Below are 18,395 nucleotides of genomic sequence, written 5' to 3' on the forward strand. Positions count from 1 at the left end.
TTTAAAAAATGCATTTATTTAATATTTTTTTTTTTTTTTTTTAATTTAATTTAATTATTTTACACAATATACTTTCCAGTATTCAAATAATTGTTTTGTACACTACTTTGTAATGTTTTTCACTGAAAACGTAGCATTGAGGTGTATTTTCCGGAATTTGCCGAGTATCACCGGAATGCCATGTGATAACGTTACGGAAAGGCATGTGATAACAATCGAAGCATGTGATAAACTTTTCATATCAGCCCGCTAAGCACCAATTTGAAAAATATGGAAAATACTTTAATTTAATGCTATTATCATACGGTAAAAATCATATGTTATTTAATCTAAGTATATGATAAAATTCAATATCAGATTTTTACCCGTAATTCTGGAGGGAAAATAGGATCCTGTGTAGAATCTAACGGTAGATATTCACTTGTTTCTCCATTCTCTGTCTGTTATAACAAAAAATAATAGATTTTATTTTTTCACCAGGGTTAAAACAGTCGGTGGTTGACTATTATTGTAAATTCAAAAATTGAAGCTAGGTTTTTATTAGTGCAATAATTATATCTAATGCTACTTGGTGGGTATCTCAATAATTTGAATTCACAATCTTTTATCTTATACATATATCTGGATAAATAATCTCACAAATTTTGTCTATTCTTCGTGAATCACAATAATAAATACATGAAATAATTTCTGAATTTATAGTAGTCTCTGTAGGTATCATTAGTTTATTAGTCAATGCTTCAGTACTGATTTATGATATATTTTCTTAAATTGTCCAATTATAAATTTTGAAATTATTAAGGTACTGAAGTTCAAACTTCTTTAGTCAAAGTTGAAAAATTTGGCTACTGGATTAATTTTTAGGTCCATTTTAGTCACATAGTTCTTCAAAGGTTTCAATTCTTATACATCCTTGGCAATTAAATATTTGGATTTGAGTGTTCCTAATAATGTTAATGTGTCATTTGGTCTCTTGTGAAGTGTTGTCCATTGGCAATCACACCACACCCTCTTTTTTATATTCCGATGCATAGATTTATCAATTGTATGTGTTAAATTATTATCAATGTCTAGCAAATTATTGGGCTCAAATAAATGTACACACTGTCCTGAGCTTGCAATCAAATGTAACCTTTTGCTCTGGGTTGAAGGCCTCACTTCTACTTTGGTGTGCAGAAAAGGAACTATTCTTTAACTTTGTGTTTTGTCAAATGCCAAAAGGATTTTCAAGTAACTGCTGCAAACAAAAATGCTCAATTTTTCATAATATAAAGTGAAGATGTCTAATAGATCTTAAAACTGTGCATACGTTTATATAACTCATAACTTTTGAGATGCTAGCCTAGTATGAATTAAATCTGATCTGTGGTATTTGAGAAATATATGATGAAAAATTCTAAATAGGAACTTTAGACAGGTTATACTTACTCCATTTTCTACAACACCATTAGAACATTTTCCAGTGTTTTTACAACAATTTTCTCCCATCTGGCAAAATTCCTATCAATAAAAAAATACACAAAATTTACATACCTCTTCTTTATCAACATTCTCAGTAATTAACTCTAGTTTTTTTATTTTTTAAACAATACTTTTTGAATAGCAATGCAATATGAAATTAATTTTCATGTGGATCTATGCACCTTGTGCAGCAGGAAAATCAATCTTAAGTTCAGATTTGCATATTTTTTTTCACAAGTAATACTATATCTTATATCCAATTATAACATTTGGACAATATTGTTGTTAAAATTCATTTGTGCATAATTTTCATAACTTTTTTCTAAAGCAAACTATAATAAGGGAATGTAAATCAATTTATGGATGGAAACAGTGAAAGACCAAAGGACAGGGGCATAAAAAGAGCGCTGTATACAGGAAAAAGTGCCACACATGTTTTACACACGCTTTCTTTACCATGCTTAAAGCATGCTTGGCACTTTTTGCTGTGTACCTCAAGTGTTTAAACTAGAACAACCATAACATTCAAATTGACTATATAGTTATTTCATTATAAGACATCTGAAATCAACATTTTCAGCCGCTAAACTGTACCTTTGTAAATGATTTAAATCCTTCCAGTATAGGTCTGTAACCAGTACATCTACCTACGTACCTTTGTAAATGATTTAAATCCTTCCAGTATAGGTCTGTAACCAGTACATCTACATACGTACCTTTGTAAATGATTTAAATCCTTCCAGTATAGGTCTGTAACCAGTACATCTACATACGTACCTTTGTAAATGATTTAAATCCTTCCAGTATAGGTCTGTAGCCTGTACATCTACATACGTACCTTTGTAAATGATTTAAATCCTTCCAGTATAGGTCTGTAACCAGTACATCTACATACGTACCTTTGTAAATGATTTAAATCCTTCCAGTATAGGTCTGTAGCCAGTACATCTACATACGTACCTTTGTAAATGATTTAAATCCTTCCAGTATAGGTCTGCAACCAGTACATCTACATACGTACCTTTGTAAATGATTTAAATCCTTCCAGTATAGGTCTGTAACCAGTACATCTACATACGTATCTTTGTAAATGATTTAAATCCTTCCAGTATAGGTCTGTAACCAGTACATCTAAATACGTACCTTTGTAAATGATTTAAATCCTTCCAGTATAGGTCTGTAACCAGTACATCTACATACGTACCTTTGTAAATGATTTAAATCCTTCCAGTATAGGTCTGTAACCAGTACATCTACATACGTACCTTTGTAAATGATTTAAATCCTTCCAGTATAGGTCTGTAACCAGTACATCTACATACGTACCTTTGTAAATGATTTAAATCCTTCCAGTATAGGTCTGTAACCAGTACATCTACATACGTACCTTTGTAAATGATTTAAATCCTTCCAGTATAGGTCTGTAACCAGTACATCTACATACGTACCTTTGTAAATGATTTAAATCCTTCCAGTATAGGTCTGTAACCAGTACATCTACATACGTACCTTTGTAAATGATTTAAATCCTTCCAGTATAGGTCTGTAACCAGTACATCTACATACGTACCTTTGTAAATGATTTAAATCCTTCCAGTATAGGTCTGTAGCCTGTACATCTACATACGTACCTTTGTAAATGATTTAAATCCTTCCAGTATAGGTCTGTAACCAGTACATCTACATACGTACCTTTGTAAATGATTTAAATCCTTCGAGTATAGGTCTGTAGCCTGTACATCTACATACGTACCTTTGTAAATGATTTAAATCCTTCCAGTATAGGTCTGTAGCCTGTGCATCTACATACGTACCTTTGTAAATGATTTAAATCCTTCCAGTATAGGTCTGTAGCCTGTGCATCTACATACGTACCTTTGTAAATGATTTAAATCCTTCCAGTATAGGTCTGTAGCCAGTACATCTACATACGTACCTTTGTAAATGATTTAAATCCTTCCAGTATAGGTCTGTAGCCAGTACATCTACATACGTACCTTTGTAAATGATTTAAATCCTTCCAGTATAGGTCTGTAACCAGTACATCTACATACGTACCTTTGTAAATGATTTAAATCCTTCCAGTATAGGTCTGTAGCCTGTACATTCTGTAACCAGTACATCTACATACGTACCTTTGTAAATGATTTAAATCCTTCCAGTATAGGTCTGTAACCAGTACATCTACATACGTACCTTTGTAAATGATTTAAATCCTTCCAGTATAGGTCTGTAACCAGTACATCTACATACGTACCTTTGTAAATGATTTAAATCCTTCCAGTATAGGTCTGTAACCAGTACATCTACATACGTACCTTTGTAAATGATTTAAATCCTTCCAGTATAGGTCTGTAACCTGTACATCTACATACGTACCTTTGTAAATGATTTAAATCCTTCCAGTATAGGTCTGTAGCCAGTACATCTACATACGTACCTTTGTAAATGATTTAAATCCTTCCAGTATAGGTCTGTAGCCTGTACATCTACATACGTACCTTTGTAAATGATTTAAATCCTTCCAGTATAGGTCTGTAGCCTGTACATCTACATACGTACCTTTGTAAATGATTTAAATCCTTCCAGTATAGGTCTGTAGCCAGTACATCTACATACGTACCTTTGTAAATGATTTAAATCCTTCCAGTATAGGTCTGTAACCAGTACATCTACATACGTACCTTTGTAAATGATTTAAATCCTTCCAGTATAGGTCTGTAACCAGTACATCTACATACGTACCTTTGTAAATGATTTAAATCCTTCCAGTATAGGTCTGTAGCCTGTACATCTACATACGTACCTTTGTAAATGATTTAAATCCTTCCAGTATAGGTCTGTAGCCTGTACATCTACATACGTACCTTTGTAAATGATTTAAATCCTTCCAGTATAGGTCTGTAACCAGTACATCTACATACGTACCTTTGTAAATGATTTAAATCCTTCCAGTATAGGTCTGTAACCAGTACATCTACATACGTACCTTTGTAAATGATTTAAATCCTTCCAGTATAGGTCTGTAGCCTGTACATCTACATACGTACCTTTGTAAATGATTTAAATCCTTCCAGTATAGGTCTGTAACCAGTACATCTACATACGTACCTTTGTAAATGATTTAAATCCTTCCAGTATAGGTCTGTAACCAGTACATCTACATACGTACCTTTGTAAATGATTTAAATCCTTCCAGTATAGGTCTGTAACCAGTACATCTACATACGTACCTTTGTAAATGATTTAAATCCTTCCAGTATAGGTCTGTAACCAGTACATCTACATACGTACCTTTGTAAATGATTTAAATCCTTCCAGTATAGGTCTGTAACCAGTACATCTACATACGTACCTTTGTAAATGATTTAAATCCTTCCAGTATAGGTCTGTAACCAGTACATCTACATACGTACCTTTGTAAATGATTTAAATCCTTCCAGTATAGGTCTGTAACCAGTACATCTACATACGTACCTTTGTAAATGATTTAAATCCTTCCAGTATAGGTCTGTAGCCTGTACATCTACATACGTACCTTTGTAAATGATTTAAATCCTTCCAGTATAGGTCTGTAGCCTGTACATCTACATACGTACCTTTGTAAATGATTTAAATCCTTCCAGTATAGGTCTGTAACCAGTACATCTACATACGTACCTTTGTAAATGATTTAAATCCTTCCAGTATAGGTCTGTAGCCTGTACATCTACATACGTACCTTTGTAAATGATTTAAATCCTTCCAGTATAGGTCTGTAGCCTGTACATCTACATACGTACCTTTGTGAATGATTTAAATCCTTCCAGTATAGGTCTGTAGCCTGTACATCTACATACGTACCTTTGTAAATGATTTAAATCCTTCCAGTATAGGTCTGTAGCCTGTACATCTACATACGTACCTTTGTAAATGATTTAAATCCTTCCAGTATAGGTCTGTAGCCTGTACATCTACATACGTACCTTTGTAAATGATTTAAATCCTTCCAGTATAGGTCTGTAACCTGTACATCTACATACGTACCTTTGTAAATGATTTAAATCCTTCCAGTATAGGTCTGTAGCCTGTACATCTACATACGTACCTTTGTAAATGATTTAAATCCTTCCAGTATAGGTCTGTAGCCTGTACATCTACATACGTACCTTTGTAAATGATTTAAATCCTTCCAGTATAGGTCTGTAGCCTGTACATCTACATACGTACCTTTGTAAATGATTTAAATCCTTCCAGTATAGGTCTGTAGCCTGTACATCTACATACGTACCTTTGTAAATGATTTAAATCCTTCCAGTATAGGTCTGTAGCCTGTACATCTACATACGTACCTTTGTAAATGATTTAAATCCTTCCAGTATAGGTCTGTAGCCTGTACATCTACATACGTACCTTTGTAAATGATTTAAATCCTTCCAGTATAGGTCTGTAGCCAGTACATCTACATACGTACCTTTGTAAATGATTTAAATCCTTCCAGTATAGGTCTGTAGCCTGTACATCTACATACGTACCTTTGTAAATGATTTAAATCCTTCCAGTATAGGTCTGTAGCCTGTACATCTACATACGTACCTTTGTAAATGATTTAAATCCTTCCAGTATAGGTCTGTAGCCTGTACATCTACATACGTACCTTTGTAAATGATTTAAATCCTTCCAGTATAGGTCTGTAGCCAGTACATCTACATACGTACCTTTGTAAATGATTTAAATCCTTCCAGTATAGGTCTGTAGCCAGTACATCTACATACGTACCTTTGTAAATGATTTAAATCCTTCCAGTATAGGTCTGTAGCCTGTACATCTACATACGTACCTTTGTAAATGATTTAAATCCTTCCAGTATAGGTCTGTAGCCTGTACATCTACATACGTACCTTTGTAAATGATTTAAATCCTTCCAGTATAGGTCTGTAACCAGTACATCTACATACGTACCTTTGTAAATGATTTAAATCCTTCCAGTATAGGTCTGTAACCAGTACATCTACATACGTACCTTTGTAAATGATTTAAATCCTTCCAGTATAGGTCTGTAACCAGTACATCTACATACGTACCTTTGTAAATGATTTAAATCCTTCCAGTATAGGTCTGTAGCCAGTACATCTACATACGTACCTTTGTAAATGATTTAAATCCTTCCAGTATAGGTCTGTAGCCTGTACATCTACATACGTACCTTTGTAAATGATTTAAATCCTTCCAGTATAGGTCTGTAGCCAGTACATCTACATACGTACCTTTGTAAATGATTTAAATCCTTCCAGTATAGGTCTGTAACCAGTACATCTACATAGATTACCTGTAAGTATATAAACATTATAATGTCTTTAGATTGTATCCCAGCATTGACAGTGTTAAGAAAATGTTAGATTTTTCAGCAATAAAAACCCAACAATTTCATTCAGTTCAGGGGGAGATAATTTAACAGATATAACTTCTGTTTCTGTAAATATCATGAATACACAACTAGAACCCATTTTAATTTTTTACTTGGGATTGATTAAAACAAGAATGTATCCATGGATGACCTACTCGCACTATCATTTCTATGTTTAGTTGACCATGAAATTGGGGTAAAAACTCTAATTTGGAGTTAAAATCAGAAAGGTCATATCATAGGGAACATGTGTAGTAAGTTTCAAGTTGATAGGACTTCAACTTAACCAAATACTACCTTGACCAAAAATTCAACCTGAAGCCAGACTGACAGACGAACGAACAGACAGACAGACAGATGAATGGATGCACATACATGAAAACATAATGCCCATAAATGGGCCATAAAAATATCTCCTTGAAAATGCAAGTAGATCATCAAATAGTATCATAATTTTAGTATCTTAAATTAAACTAATAATAATTATTTCTTTCTATGAAATCAACATTAAATATTCAAATCAAACTAACATTTCTCAAAATGAAGTATGGTAACCATGGTAACATTTTTATTTTAATAAAGGAGTATGTCCAGTAAGGGCCGATTATCAAATTTCAAATTCCTCTGACGAAAAAATTTAGGACACTTTCATACACATAAGTGTCTATTTCAGTTGATTTAATTAGTTAATGTGTAACAGATTTGTACTGATTTAGTCATTAAAAACGCTCTGATTCAAGCTTAAATATGAAAAATCTTTAAATATGGACCATAATTTGGTATTCAGCCTTTGGTTTCTTTTTGTATCCTTTTTTATAAGTTCTAAAATTTTAACTTTTATTTTGTGGGTTGTGTTGGTGTTAGAATAGTATGAATGGAACAATTGAGTTTTTCGAGAAAAAATTAATACATTTTGATTCACCGTTTACGTGACATGAAACCAAACAGGAAACCAATCTTTATTTTGCACAATATAATTCAAAAGGCATAAATAAACACCATTACTAGTGTTACTTGCTTCATGTTAACATTTAAAATCTATTTTCAATGTTATATTAAATTTTTTTTTAAACCTGACAGGAAACCATAGTTTTATTTTACTGCAAAATCTGCTTAAAATAATATGAACAGTATACTTTTTCTTAAAATCCATCTGAAATGTAACAGTATTATAAAACTCCTAAATATGTGCTTGTTTTGATAACAATTAGTACAATTTATTCAGAATTTTCCATATTTTCTTCATTGATACAGGATACCATAATCTTTGTATCTTGATGTTTAAGCCAAAAAAATGTATTTATATTTGGTTTTGATATTCCAGTTATATACAATTTATTCCAAATCATTGGCAATGTAACATTCTTTAAATCCAGTAAAGAAAAAAACTTTTAACTTGGAATTAAAATCTTTAAAATAGGCACAATGTGATACTTGTGACCTGTACACCATCTACATGGTTTCCACATTTTAACCTACTTTAGTGGGCTAAAATCAATAAAGTTCTTCCTTTCAAGTCATGCATGGTAAAAGTTTACTTCTCCTCTGATAAGTGTTTGCAGAACATGAATAAAAAATATTAATTAAAAACTGTGACAAAGATGCCAACTTTGTACATTCCAAGTGTAACGGTATATTAACATGTATTTTTTATTAAATTATATTTATTCACCTAAAATATCCAGTAATATTTACTGCTGAAGTTAAATCAATCCAACGAGCATTGGTACAATGATAAGAGACGTAATTTCGATTGATTTTTCCAAGGACTCTTCACGTCATTATTGGGAAACGAAGTGTGTTCTAACGTCTGTCAAATATGAAATCGATTTTGTCAAGTCATTGGGCATTTATTTTCACACAGGATCGTATGTAACATTACGCACATAGGAAAAATAATAGACCACCGGCGCAATCTCTTTGTCAATTGTATTTTCCTCTTTTAAACAAGACGAAACAAGTCTACAGATTATGTTTGCTAACATCCTGTTGGAAACAAAAACAATGTTTAGACCTAGTATTTCGTACATCCGGCCGTAATGGCGTTATCACATGTTAGTCACATGTTTCACGTATGACCGGAAATGATTAGAACTTAAGGACAAAAACAATTTTTATAAATAACTGGACTTCTGTTTCGTGTGAAATGTAACGCATAACGATAACGTCATTTTCTTACTTAATTATTACGAAGATCAAAACAATATTGTAAATCATCTCTGATTTACCTGTTTGAAATTTCAGTAATTTGGCATGAGTTAATGTTGCTAGTACCCGATATATGTGCATTGTATTGTAAAAAATAACCCTTTTTTTGTAGCAGAAGTATTTTACTTTCCAATAAATAACTAACAGTTGACATTTTAATAATTTTGTAAAACTGCTATATTTTGGGGCCAAAAAGGGGTCTTACTGGACCTATTCCTTTTATATAGAATGAAGATACATTGAACTATTTTTGTAAATAAAATTTTTATTACCTGTGGTATATAACAATATATACCATGTATACTGTCTTATATGCCATTAATCATTATAATGTATTCCTTAAAGTCTTAAAAGCGCTTCTTTGTATTTTCTGCTATGAAAGATGCAGTAATATATATAAAACCTTTTTTCTTTTTTTCCCCATTATCATTCAAACCTTGGAAAGGATATATATCAATGTTCTGTCGTACGAACATTATAAAACTTGTACTATTACAGCTTAATGCATCGAGCATGTAGATAAAGGTAGAATCTTTGGTTAGCTTGCTTGCCAGCTGAACAATGAAGTCATTATAAGGTTAGGTATACTAAACTCCTTTCGAAGTAGAATAGTCCTACAGGCTGATTGATTGGCTATCTGTTGAACTAGTCTACTCTTAAAGGAGGGCAGTTTACCTAACCTAATAATATGTTCACGGTTCAGCTTACAAGCCAGCTAATCAAAAATATTACCTTTACCTACACATTCTGTTGTAAGTATCTAAAAAACAAAATATACCTTCAAAGGCATTTTCCATTTCTGCTCCAGTAGGTTGTGGGTTATTTCTTAGCAGTGTGTACATGGACATGACAATTCCAGGAGTACAGAAACCACACTGTGACCCATGTGACTTGGCTATTCTCTCCTATAAAATAAATGTTAAACAGTTGTCATGAAATATCAAGAGATTGTACCCGTTAGACAAAAACACTACACCAAGTAAATATTATACATAAAATCATTTAGACTCTGAAATTGACTGATAGTTGTCTCATTGGCAATCATACCACATTCCCTTATTTTAATATAATAATTTTATTTCTTCATTTTAATCTTGAAATTATATTTTAAAGTCACAGTAATGGTATGTTATATATATATCAATTTTCTAGGTTCTCACACATCATCAAAATTAGGTAAACATGATTTATACAAAATTTTCATTTCACAGATTTATTTTTTAAAATTAGGGAATTCCATATTGTGTTTTGTCTTTTTGAGCAAAAGGGTTGTCAATTTGTTTTCAATTTGTGAGCTGAAATGTCTCTTTGGTATCTTTTGCCTCTGTTGTTAACAGTTGTGTATGACTCTTTTTTCTGTACATAAGGTTGTTCAATCTGACCCATATTACCTGAACTGGGTGAAGTCCATTCTGTATGCTGCCAATTCCCTCCACAGTGGTGACAGCCATCCCATGTAGAGAACATATTGGAATAAGGCAAGCATTAGCAGAAAAATGTCTACAAATAAAAAGTCAATATACTCCTTAAGCAGTCCTTTCAATATGTTCAATTTCTTTCAATAATTGATTGAATGTTTAACCAATTTCTAATTTGTAACTATCTCCATATGCTAAAAACCCTTTTACATTTTTTCCTTCTATTTTTTAACAGACCTTGCCCTTAAGCTTTGACCTATGACCCCAAAACATAAGACCTCTCTCCTTTTCTTATCTCTTCTATCATATAAGTTTGAAATCATCTCTTCGTAAATTTTACCAAAATGACACAAACATTAACAACTATAGGTCACTGTACGGCCTTCAACAATGAACAAAGCCCATACCAAATAGTCACCTATATGTTTTGTCTTAGTGTGAAAATTGTAAAAGATGAATCAAAAGACTGTCAGTATTTGTTACAGTGATTAACAGTCAAAATCAAATATTTGTAATGAACTCTTTGTGGAAGTTTCTTTCCATCATTTTCATCAAGTTGTTGTCTCACTGACATATATAGTCCTTATCTTTTTTTATTAATGGTTGTTTTGAGATGGAAATTACAGCAGTGGAATGTATTAGATTTTATTAGTTGACATCAACACTAAACAAATAGATGTCAAAGTTAAAGCAGGACCACCATGACCAATAAAAATTATGTAACAGGTATTTAGTGTGGTGTTTATTTTTGCTGAACTAGTATACATTATTATTTAAGGCTAGCAGAAGCCCACTGAGATATTTTACTGTGTTGATGGTCCATTGGATAACCAATATATTCTGATATGTTTATTTTATCTTGGGTTTTTTTCTGTCTTGTTTTGGTTTCAAACTTACCTGAAATCTTTAATATGCTTATTATGAACTTTGTCATGGTTATATTTTGTTTAATATTGCCTTTTTATGAAAGTACAAAATTTAAACACTTCAAAATTAAAACATTCATTATGCAACCAGAAATTTTAACACACAACACAAAGGATCCAAGGATTTTATATTTGGAAAATTAAAGCAATCAAATTTTAAAAGTACTGGAATGTACAATAAACACTTAACACATTTTTATAACTATCCGAAGTTTGCAGCCTCTGTCCTCTGTTAGTTTTGTATGGTTTTTTTTTAAATTTTGGATCCTTATATGTTTCTGAGTTTAGTATGGCGTCCATTTATGCCAAACTAGTACACATTTGTGTTAAGGGGACAGCTGAAGTGTACGTTTGGGTGCAGGATTTTCTCACTGTGTTGAAGACCCACTGTTGGACATTGGGTTTTTTCTGCCCTTTGGTTTCCATTGTTTTCTTTTTGACACACGTCCAATTTTCTGTTCTCAATTTCTATGACATTACATACTACATGTATTACACAGTTAACACTTACTTGACAGTTTTAGTGTCCGGTAGATATTTTGATACCATGACAGTACATGCACCACACCCCCCTTCTCCACAACCAAGCTTTGTCCCAGTCAGACATACTATAATTGTGTTAAGGATTCTACAATTTCAACTACATAAATAAGTACAAAATATCCAACTTGATGGAACATTAATGAATGGCAAAGGCCATGTAATCTACATGGGTATGAGACATGATAATACTAATTATCGTCCTTCATAACAGTAGTATAGATTATCGGATTCTCTACACATTGATATCATGAAATATCAGCCGCTCGCTCACTACGCTCACTCGCCAAAAAGGTTCACATTGTGGCTCACAGCTGATATTTTCGATAACAATGTGTAGAAACCCAATAATCTATACTACTGTTACATTCCAAATATAGTTGACCCACAATAAGACGTTTCCCTTAATATGACCTAATCACAACTTAAAGTAAACAATAATGAAGTTAATAGACTATAAATGCCGATCCCAGGTTAAATCATCTTCATGGATATTCATTGAAGTAATACGTGTGTACTTATACAACTACACACTATCAGTGATTTCCCTCAAACTGACCCAATTGGAGACTTTAAGTTTTAAAATGAATAAACCATGACTAACAAGAGCAGATTTAAACTAAGTTTCAACATCAATAAACCATGACTAAAACGGGGAGGTATAATTATCTCCATAGAAATGAAATGTTCATCGGCTACTTCAACTGCATAGGAATAGCAAGAACATACCATTAGTGGTTCTTCTTAAACTAGTATATCTTGCTGTTCAGTGTGAGCCAAGGATCCCTGTTAAAGGCCATATTTTGACATGTAATGGTTTACTTTTACAAATTGTGACTTGGATGGTGAATTATCTCATTGGCACTCAACCCACATCTTGTGAAGTCACTGTGACTGCCAAAAAAGCAAGATACTGCTTACTTAAGTATACCCCTCACAACTTTGTTTAGACACAACAATAAAAAGTTGAGATATATAAATGTAATAATGTACATACATTTAATTAGACAAGTATGAAAGTATCTGCTTACATAATTATTACTAATAAATAAAGATAAACACAACTGATTTGATTTTCTGATTTGATTTTCTATAGTTTAACACCACTTTTAAGCTTTGCTATTGGGCTTTTTGGTTGCAGTTAGTTTTTATTGATTTAGGCAGTCGGAGTGCCTGGAAAAAAACATGATGGTTGATAGGAAAATTGACAATAATAGTTAATTAAGATTGGAGTCGAGTGCACCTGCACAAGTGGGGTTCAAACTCACAACCACAGTGTTGACTGGCTAGTGATTACAGTAGTAAATACTAAAACCACTTGGCCACAGAGGCCACAACATGAATAATGATTTAGTCATAAATAGTAGGTTAAAATAATATAATCTATGATAAACATTGATATCAATAATATTACAAAAGCCTTAATAATTTTAACTTCCCTTATATATATAGGTTATCAAGTTGTTCACATATTGATATTGTAAAATATCAACTTGAATACATCTTATGTTAACCTATATGTTGAACAATAAATGTATTTGAATAGGGACGTCTGGTTGAAAGCCCCCCCCCCAACACACACACATGTAAAATTGCTGGATCTGCCCCTGATAAAAAAAGCTTTATCATATCATTAATAGCAGTTCTTCTTTACTGATATAATCACTAGCAATCAAGCATGTAGATCAAACTTATTCTTTCAATGTATGTTTATTTGTATTTGTATTAATGTCTATTAATAGAGTTAAGCCATTTTAATTGATATTTTATTGTGTGTCTTTTTATGTTGTTTTGTTATACTACTATCTCATATGAGGGTAAAGGTTGGAGCCTGTTAATACGTTAAAATCTGTTGCATTTGTATACACCTGTCCTAAGTCATGAACATGTTACTCAGTGGTTGTCATTTGTTGGTGTGGTTCATAAGTGTTTCTTGTTTTTAATATAGATTAGACAGTTGGTTGTCCTGTTTGAATTAATTTAAACTTAATTCTTTTTGAGACCCTTCATAGCTTGCTATCGGAGAGAGCCATGGCTCTGTGTTGAAGGCAGTACTTTGATCTATAACTGTTACTTATACATCATGACTTTAACAGAGAGCTGTCTCATTGGCTTTTATATCACATTATTTGTTTTCATACTTATTAATAATTAGATAATCACAAATGATAAATATATGCATGATCATTCAGTTCATAACAGGTTAGTCTAATAGGTAAAAATATTCTGATCTAATTCTATGATACAAATTGATATCAGTAATCTTACAAAAGCCATGAACCATTTGTACATCACTTATATATATATACATGTTTCTCGTTTCTCGTTTTGTTTATATAGATTAGACCGTTGGTTTTCCCGTTTGAATGGTTTTACACTAGTAATTTTGGGGCCCTTTATAGCTTGTTGTTCGGTGTGAGCCAAGGCTCCTTGTTGAAGGCCGTACTTTAACCTATAATGGTTTAATTTTTAAATTGTTATTTGGATGGAGAGTTGTCTCATTGGCATTCACACCACATCTTCCTATATCTATATATAGGTTATCAGGTTGTCTTCATATTGTTACTCAATACTGTAAAATATCAGCCTCCAGCAATATTTGAGTACTTTTTTTGGCAATCAAGCACAAAAGTTTCCCATTGTATTGTTTTAGAGATAGTAGAAAACCTAATAACCAGTTTATCGTTCATATACTGGCCTTTTCTCCTCTCTTTCAACGTTTTTTTAACAATTATCAAGAAAAAATCTATCAGAGCTGTTGCAAGTGTACAAAGAGAGTGGCACTCTGTTTACATGAATCATAAAAGTTAACGTCCTTTTTTTCATTAGACCTTGCTGCAAACTTGTACATTCAACACAGCCAAACAGATAAGGTATTTACTGTTCGTCTGAAAAAGACCTCAGTGACCATATTTCTTTTCCCAAGTCATCCCTGCTGGGATAGGGGTGGAAGATATAAATATCAGATCAATACCATAAGAGTTGTGATAGAATTTCATGCAATCTTTACCCTAAAACTTACAGAGCTTTAGTGTATATTTTAAAAGGATACATTTCTTTCTGAGGTAGTACAGTAAAGTATAACTTGGATCAGGATCAGGATCTTCTACCTGTAATAAAAATGTGTGATTTTCTGTAATAATATTGTGGAACAACAGTTTTGGGAAATTGATAAACATATAATTTTGACAGTTCTATCATATAAGAAGTAGTTGGGGTATAGCCCAATGAGACAACAACTTACCAGTTTATCAATATCAAAAGATAAATTACTAATTGAGTAAAACAATGGCCATCTAAGGTTCCAATCTTTAATATAAGAAAAAAAGTGACAAAAAAAGATTTTTTGAGTCCCAAGGTTTATTTATTCGCAATTTGAATTGTAAGTATTTATAATTGGAGTTGATATTATATCATTGTTTCAGAGAATGAACTCATTTTCATCCATATATCATAGATATAGGAAGAGGTGGTGTGAGTGCCAATGAGACATCTCTTCATCATGTTCATCCAAATAACAATTTATAAAAGTAAACAGTTATAGGCCTTCAACATCATGAACATGTTCAATGTATATATAGAAAAGAATTTCTGACTGGTACAAATGTAGTCATTGGACTTTTTTTAACCGAAAACAATTTCAGCCAATAAACTCAGAAGATCAATAATTACAGTTGCTGTTAAGGTGGCTCGGGCCTATTCGAAATTTCTATCAGAAGTGCTGTATTTTTGTTATTTTATTCTTTACAGAAGGTGAATCAAATTGGTAAAAAAAAATTAAGGGGTCATGGACCATTTAAGCTCAAAATTTTAATCTTAAATAGGTATGTAAAAGGGACCATTTTTCAATGCAATAATAGGGAAAATAGAGGTATTGACATATTTTTATCGGAATATAATAAAACGTTCTATGAGACTTGGTCCAAAAATGTAATATGAAAAGCTAAAATATAGCTTCAAAGAATGAGCAAATAAAAAACATAAGTCACCGATAAGGAATAAAAAAATTTTGCCTTAAAACCCATATTTTGCCGGGAAAATGGGTGAACTTTCATTTTGACCCTTTAACAAATACGAAAAATATTGAAAATATTCTATTAGTTACATAACTACAATGATTTAACCTGTCTAATCAATCAAAAATATTAAAAAAAATTATGTCGAATTTACGACAAATAATTTTGTAATTCATGCATGAAATTATGCGCAGTCGAATAGTCCCGAGCCACCTTAAAACCTGAATTAAATAACCTGTCACAAAGCACCAGCTAGCAACTTCAACCATTCACTTATTTCCTTGTGAACATGGTGAATGTATCAGCCAATTGTCTCATGTTGTAAGTAGATCTTTTTGATGTTTATTCTTGTGTTTATCATGTTTATAGTGGTTTGGTATTGAAAAATTAAATTTCCCTTTATAAATGAAATTTATACACACGATAAATAACAAAATCTTTTATTTACATAAATTGCTAAAGGTTAACTTTATCAGAAACTAAATTAAACTGTTTTTAATATACATGTATTATAATAAATAAAATTTTTGGTTGTCAGAAATTGAGTTCAGAATTTTAATATGTTGGGATTATCCTATGAAAAGCTATGAGGAAGAATATGTTATATATATTCCACATAATAATTAAAACTAGTCTTAGATGTACTTGACAAAAATCAAGATGGTTATCAAATAACACAAGAAATTGATATGTGTATCAAATTAATCATTAAAGAAGACGAACATGTGTTGTATTCAAGGCTTAAAAATCTCCAGTTATTTACATGTACATGTATATATCTAGATCTTAAAGAAGGAAGTTATGCTACATTTTAGAAAATAGATAAAGGAACGTAAAAAAAAGTATTCTATTTGTCGATCAACAAAAACTTTTAAAAATGATTTACCACAAAATAGTTTCCCTTTTCAATGGACTGCAGCCATCATATTTCAAATAGAATGCTGTAACACCTAAAGCTTTAAATTAATAAAGGTGCTGCTTTTTCATAATTCCATGTTCATGATGTTTCAATTTTGCAAAATTATCCAAAAATATAAGATAAACTGTTGACATGTAGAGATAAACCTCACCTATTTCCTATTTTTTTGTGCAGTTTTAGGAAAGATTGCATAAATATAGTCATGATCATGATACATAATACCCCTCTTTCCTAGAACTTTGGATCCATCGGGGGCATCCTGATTGTAATGCTTTCATTTCTTCATGGTACTTAAGTATATATAAAAATAAGAAGATAAGAAGATGATATATTCTAGACCTCCTTTTGACTTCTTATTTTGTTTTACATTTTTGGTGTATCTTACAAAAAAAGTGAAAAATATATTCTGACCCATAAAATTCTCCAGCTCCCCCTCAGAATATTAAATGGTCATCCCCTTAGCATACCAAGAAATAAAATACATGACCAACATACCTGCCAACTGTCACTATTTGCGGGGGATTTCCCCCATGGAGATTCCCAAACTGAAATTTTGAAAGAGCAATTTTGTCCACAATTTTAAACAAAACAATTAATTTTACAATGGTGGTAGGCTGGTAATAATATGAAGAATCCAAAAAACATCATTAAAATGTATTTGAAGACCCCCTTGAAGGTTTTCTAGGACTAAGTCAGCCATTTTGCACGCAAAACCCCCATGGGCATTTTGAAAAGTTGGCAGGTATGGACCAACTTTTAAATATTTTTTAAGAAAATGAGAAATTCTTGACTTTGGAATAAGAGTTAAAGTCACCAAAATAACAACTTATTAAATGAAACTATGGAACTACTAATTCAACATAATATGCCATGCACTCTACAATCATTCAGCTCCAATGTCATTTCAAATAATATCAGTAGGCAACTACATTTTGTGCATGTACTAACAGGAGTTATAGAAAAGAGAAAAACTTATTATTATAGGAAAATTGAAATTATGTCAGTGCATTGTTTAAACTCCTTTAAATAGTTCAAGAGCTTTAGGAAAGGTGTTTGGCCTCAACAGTGTTTGGCATTCTACTTCTACTAATATAATGACTGCCTTCAACACATTGAAGTTTATGTCACTTGTATTGCGCATTGCTTTGTGAAGACATATATACAGTGAAATATAACAAATTAGTGGTAATAAACAAAAACAAAAAAAATTTGCATAGTGGTAGTGCATACAGGTATTGTTCCCATTTTAGGACACTGCAAATGACAGCCCAAGGTGTACTTTTTACGGACTTTTTACACAGATTTAAAACTTTTTTCTCATTAAATTATTCAGCAACAATGTCATTACAAAGTGTGAACTAATTTAAAATGTTTCTTACCTTTTTACCATTTACATAAAATACCAGTGGTCCCTTCTTATACATAACTCGTTAAATTTTAATGTTTTATAAGCTTGTGTTTTCTTTTGCAAGCACCCAAAAAATAATCCTAATTTCATCTCAATCATTCGTGCGTTTGCTT

General features: G+C 31.9%; 1 protein-coding gene across 1 annotated transcript in view; it reads right to left on the bottom strand.

The window, feature by feature from the left end:
• LOC134710030 (xanthine dehydrogenase/oxidase-like) overlaps positions 1-18,387 on the bottom strand; it is a 57,843-nt gene extending 39,456 nt beyond the window's left edge. The window contains exons 1-8 of the mRNA XM_063570181.1: positions 18,254-18,387; positions 14,992-15,049; positions 11,911-12,007; positions 10,447-10,555; positions 9,834-9,960; positions 6,708-6,769; positions 1,429-1,500; positions 366-440 (exon numbers count right to left, since the gene is read on the bottom strand). Coding sequence (XP_063426251.1) covers positions 366-440; positions 1,429-1,500; positions 6,708-6,769; positions 9,834-9,960; positions 10,447-10,555; positions 11,911-12,007; positions 14,992-15,049; positions 18,254-18,298 — 645 coding nt within the window. The 5' untranslated portion in view covers positions 18,299-18,387. The remainder of the gene's footprint in view (positions 1-365; positions 441-1,428; positions 1,501-6,707; positions 6,770-9,833; positions 9,961-10,446; positions 10,556-11,910; positions 12,008-14,991; positions 15,050-18,253) is intronic.
• Between the last annotated feature and the right edge of the window lie 8 nt (positions 18,388-18,395).

The sequence above is a fragment of the Mytilus trossulus genome, chromosome 3 (assembly GCF_036588685.1).
Source record: "Mytilus trossulus isolate FHL-02 chromosome 3, PNRI_Mtr1.1.1.hap1, whole genome shotgun sequence".
NCBI lineage: Eukaryota > Metazoa > Mollusca > Bivalvia > Mytilida > Mytilidae > Mytilus > Mytilus trossulus.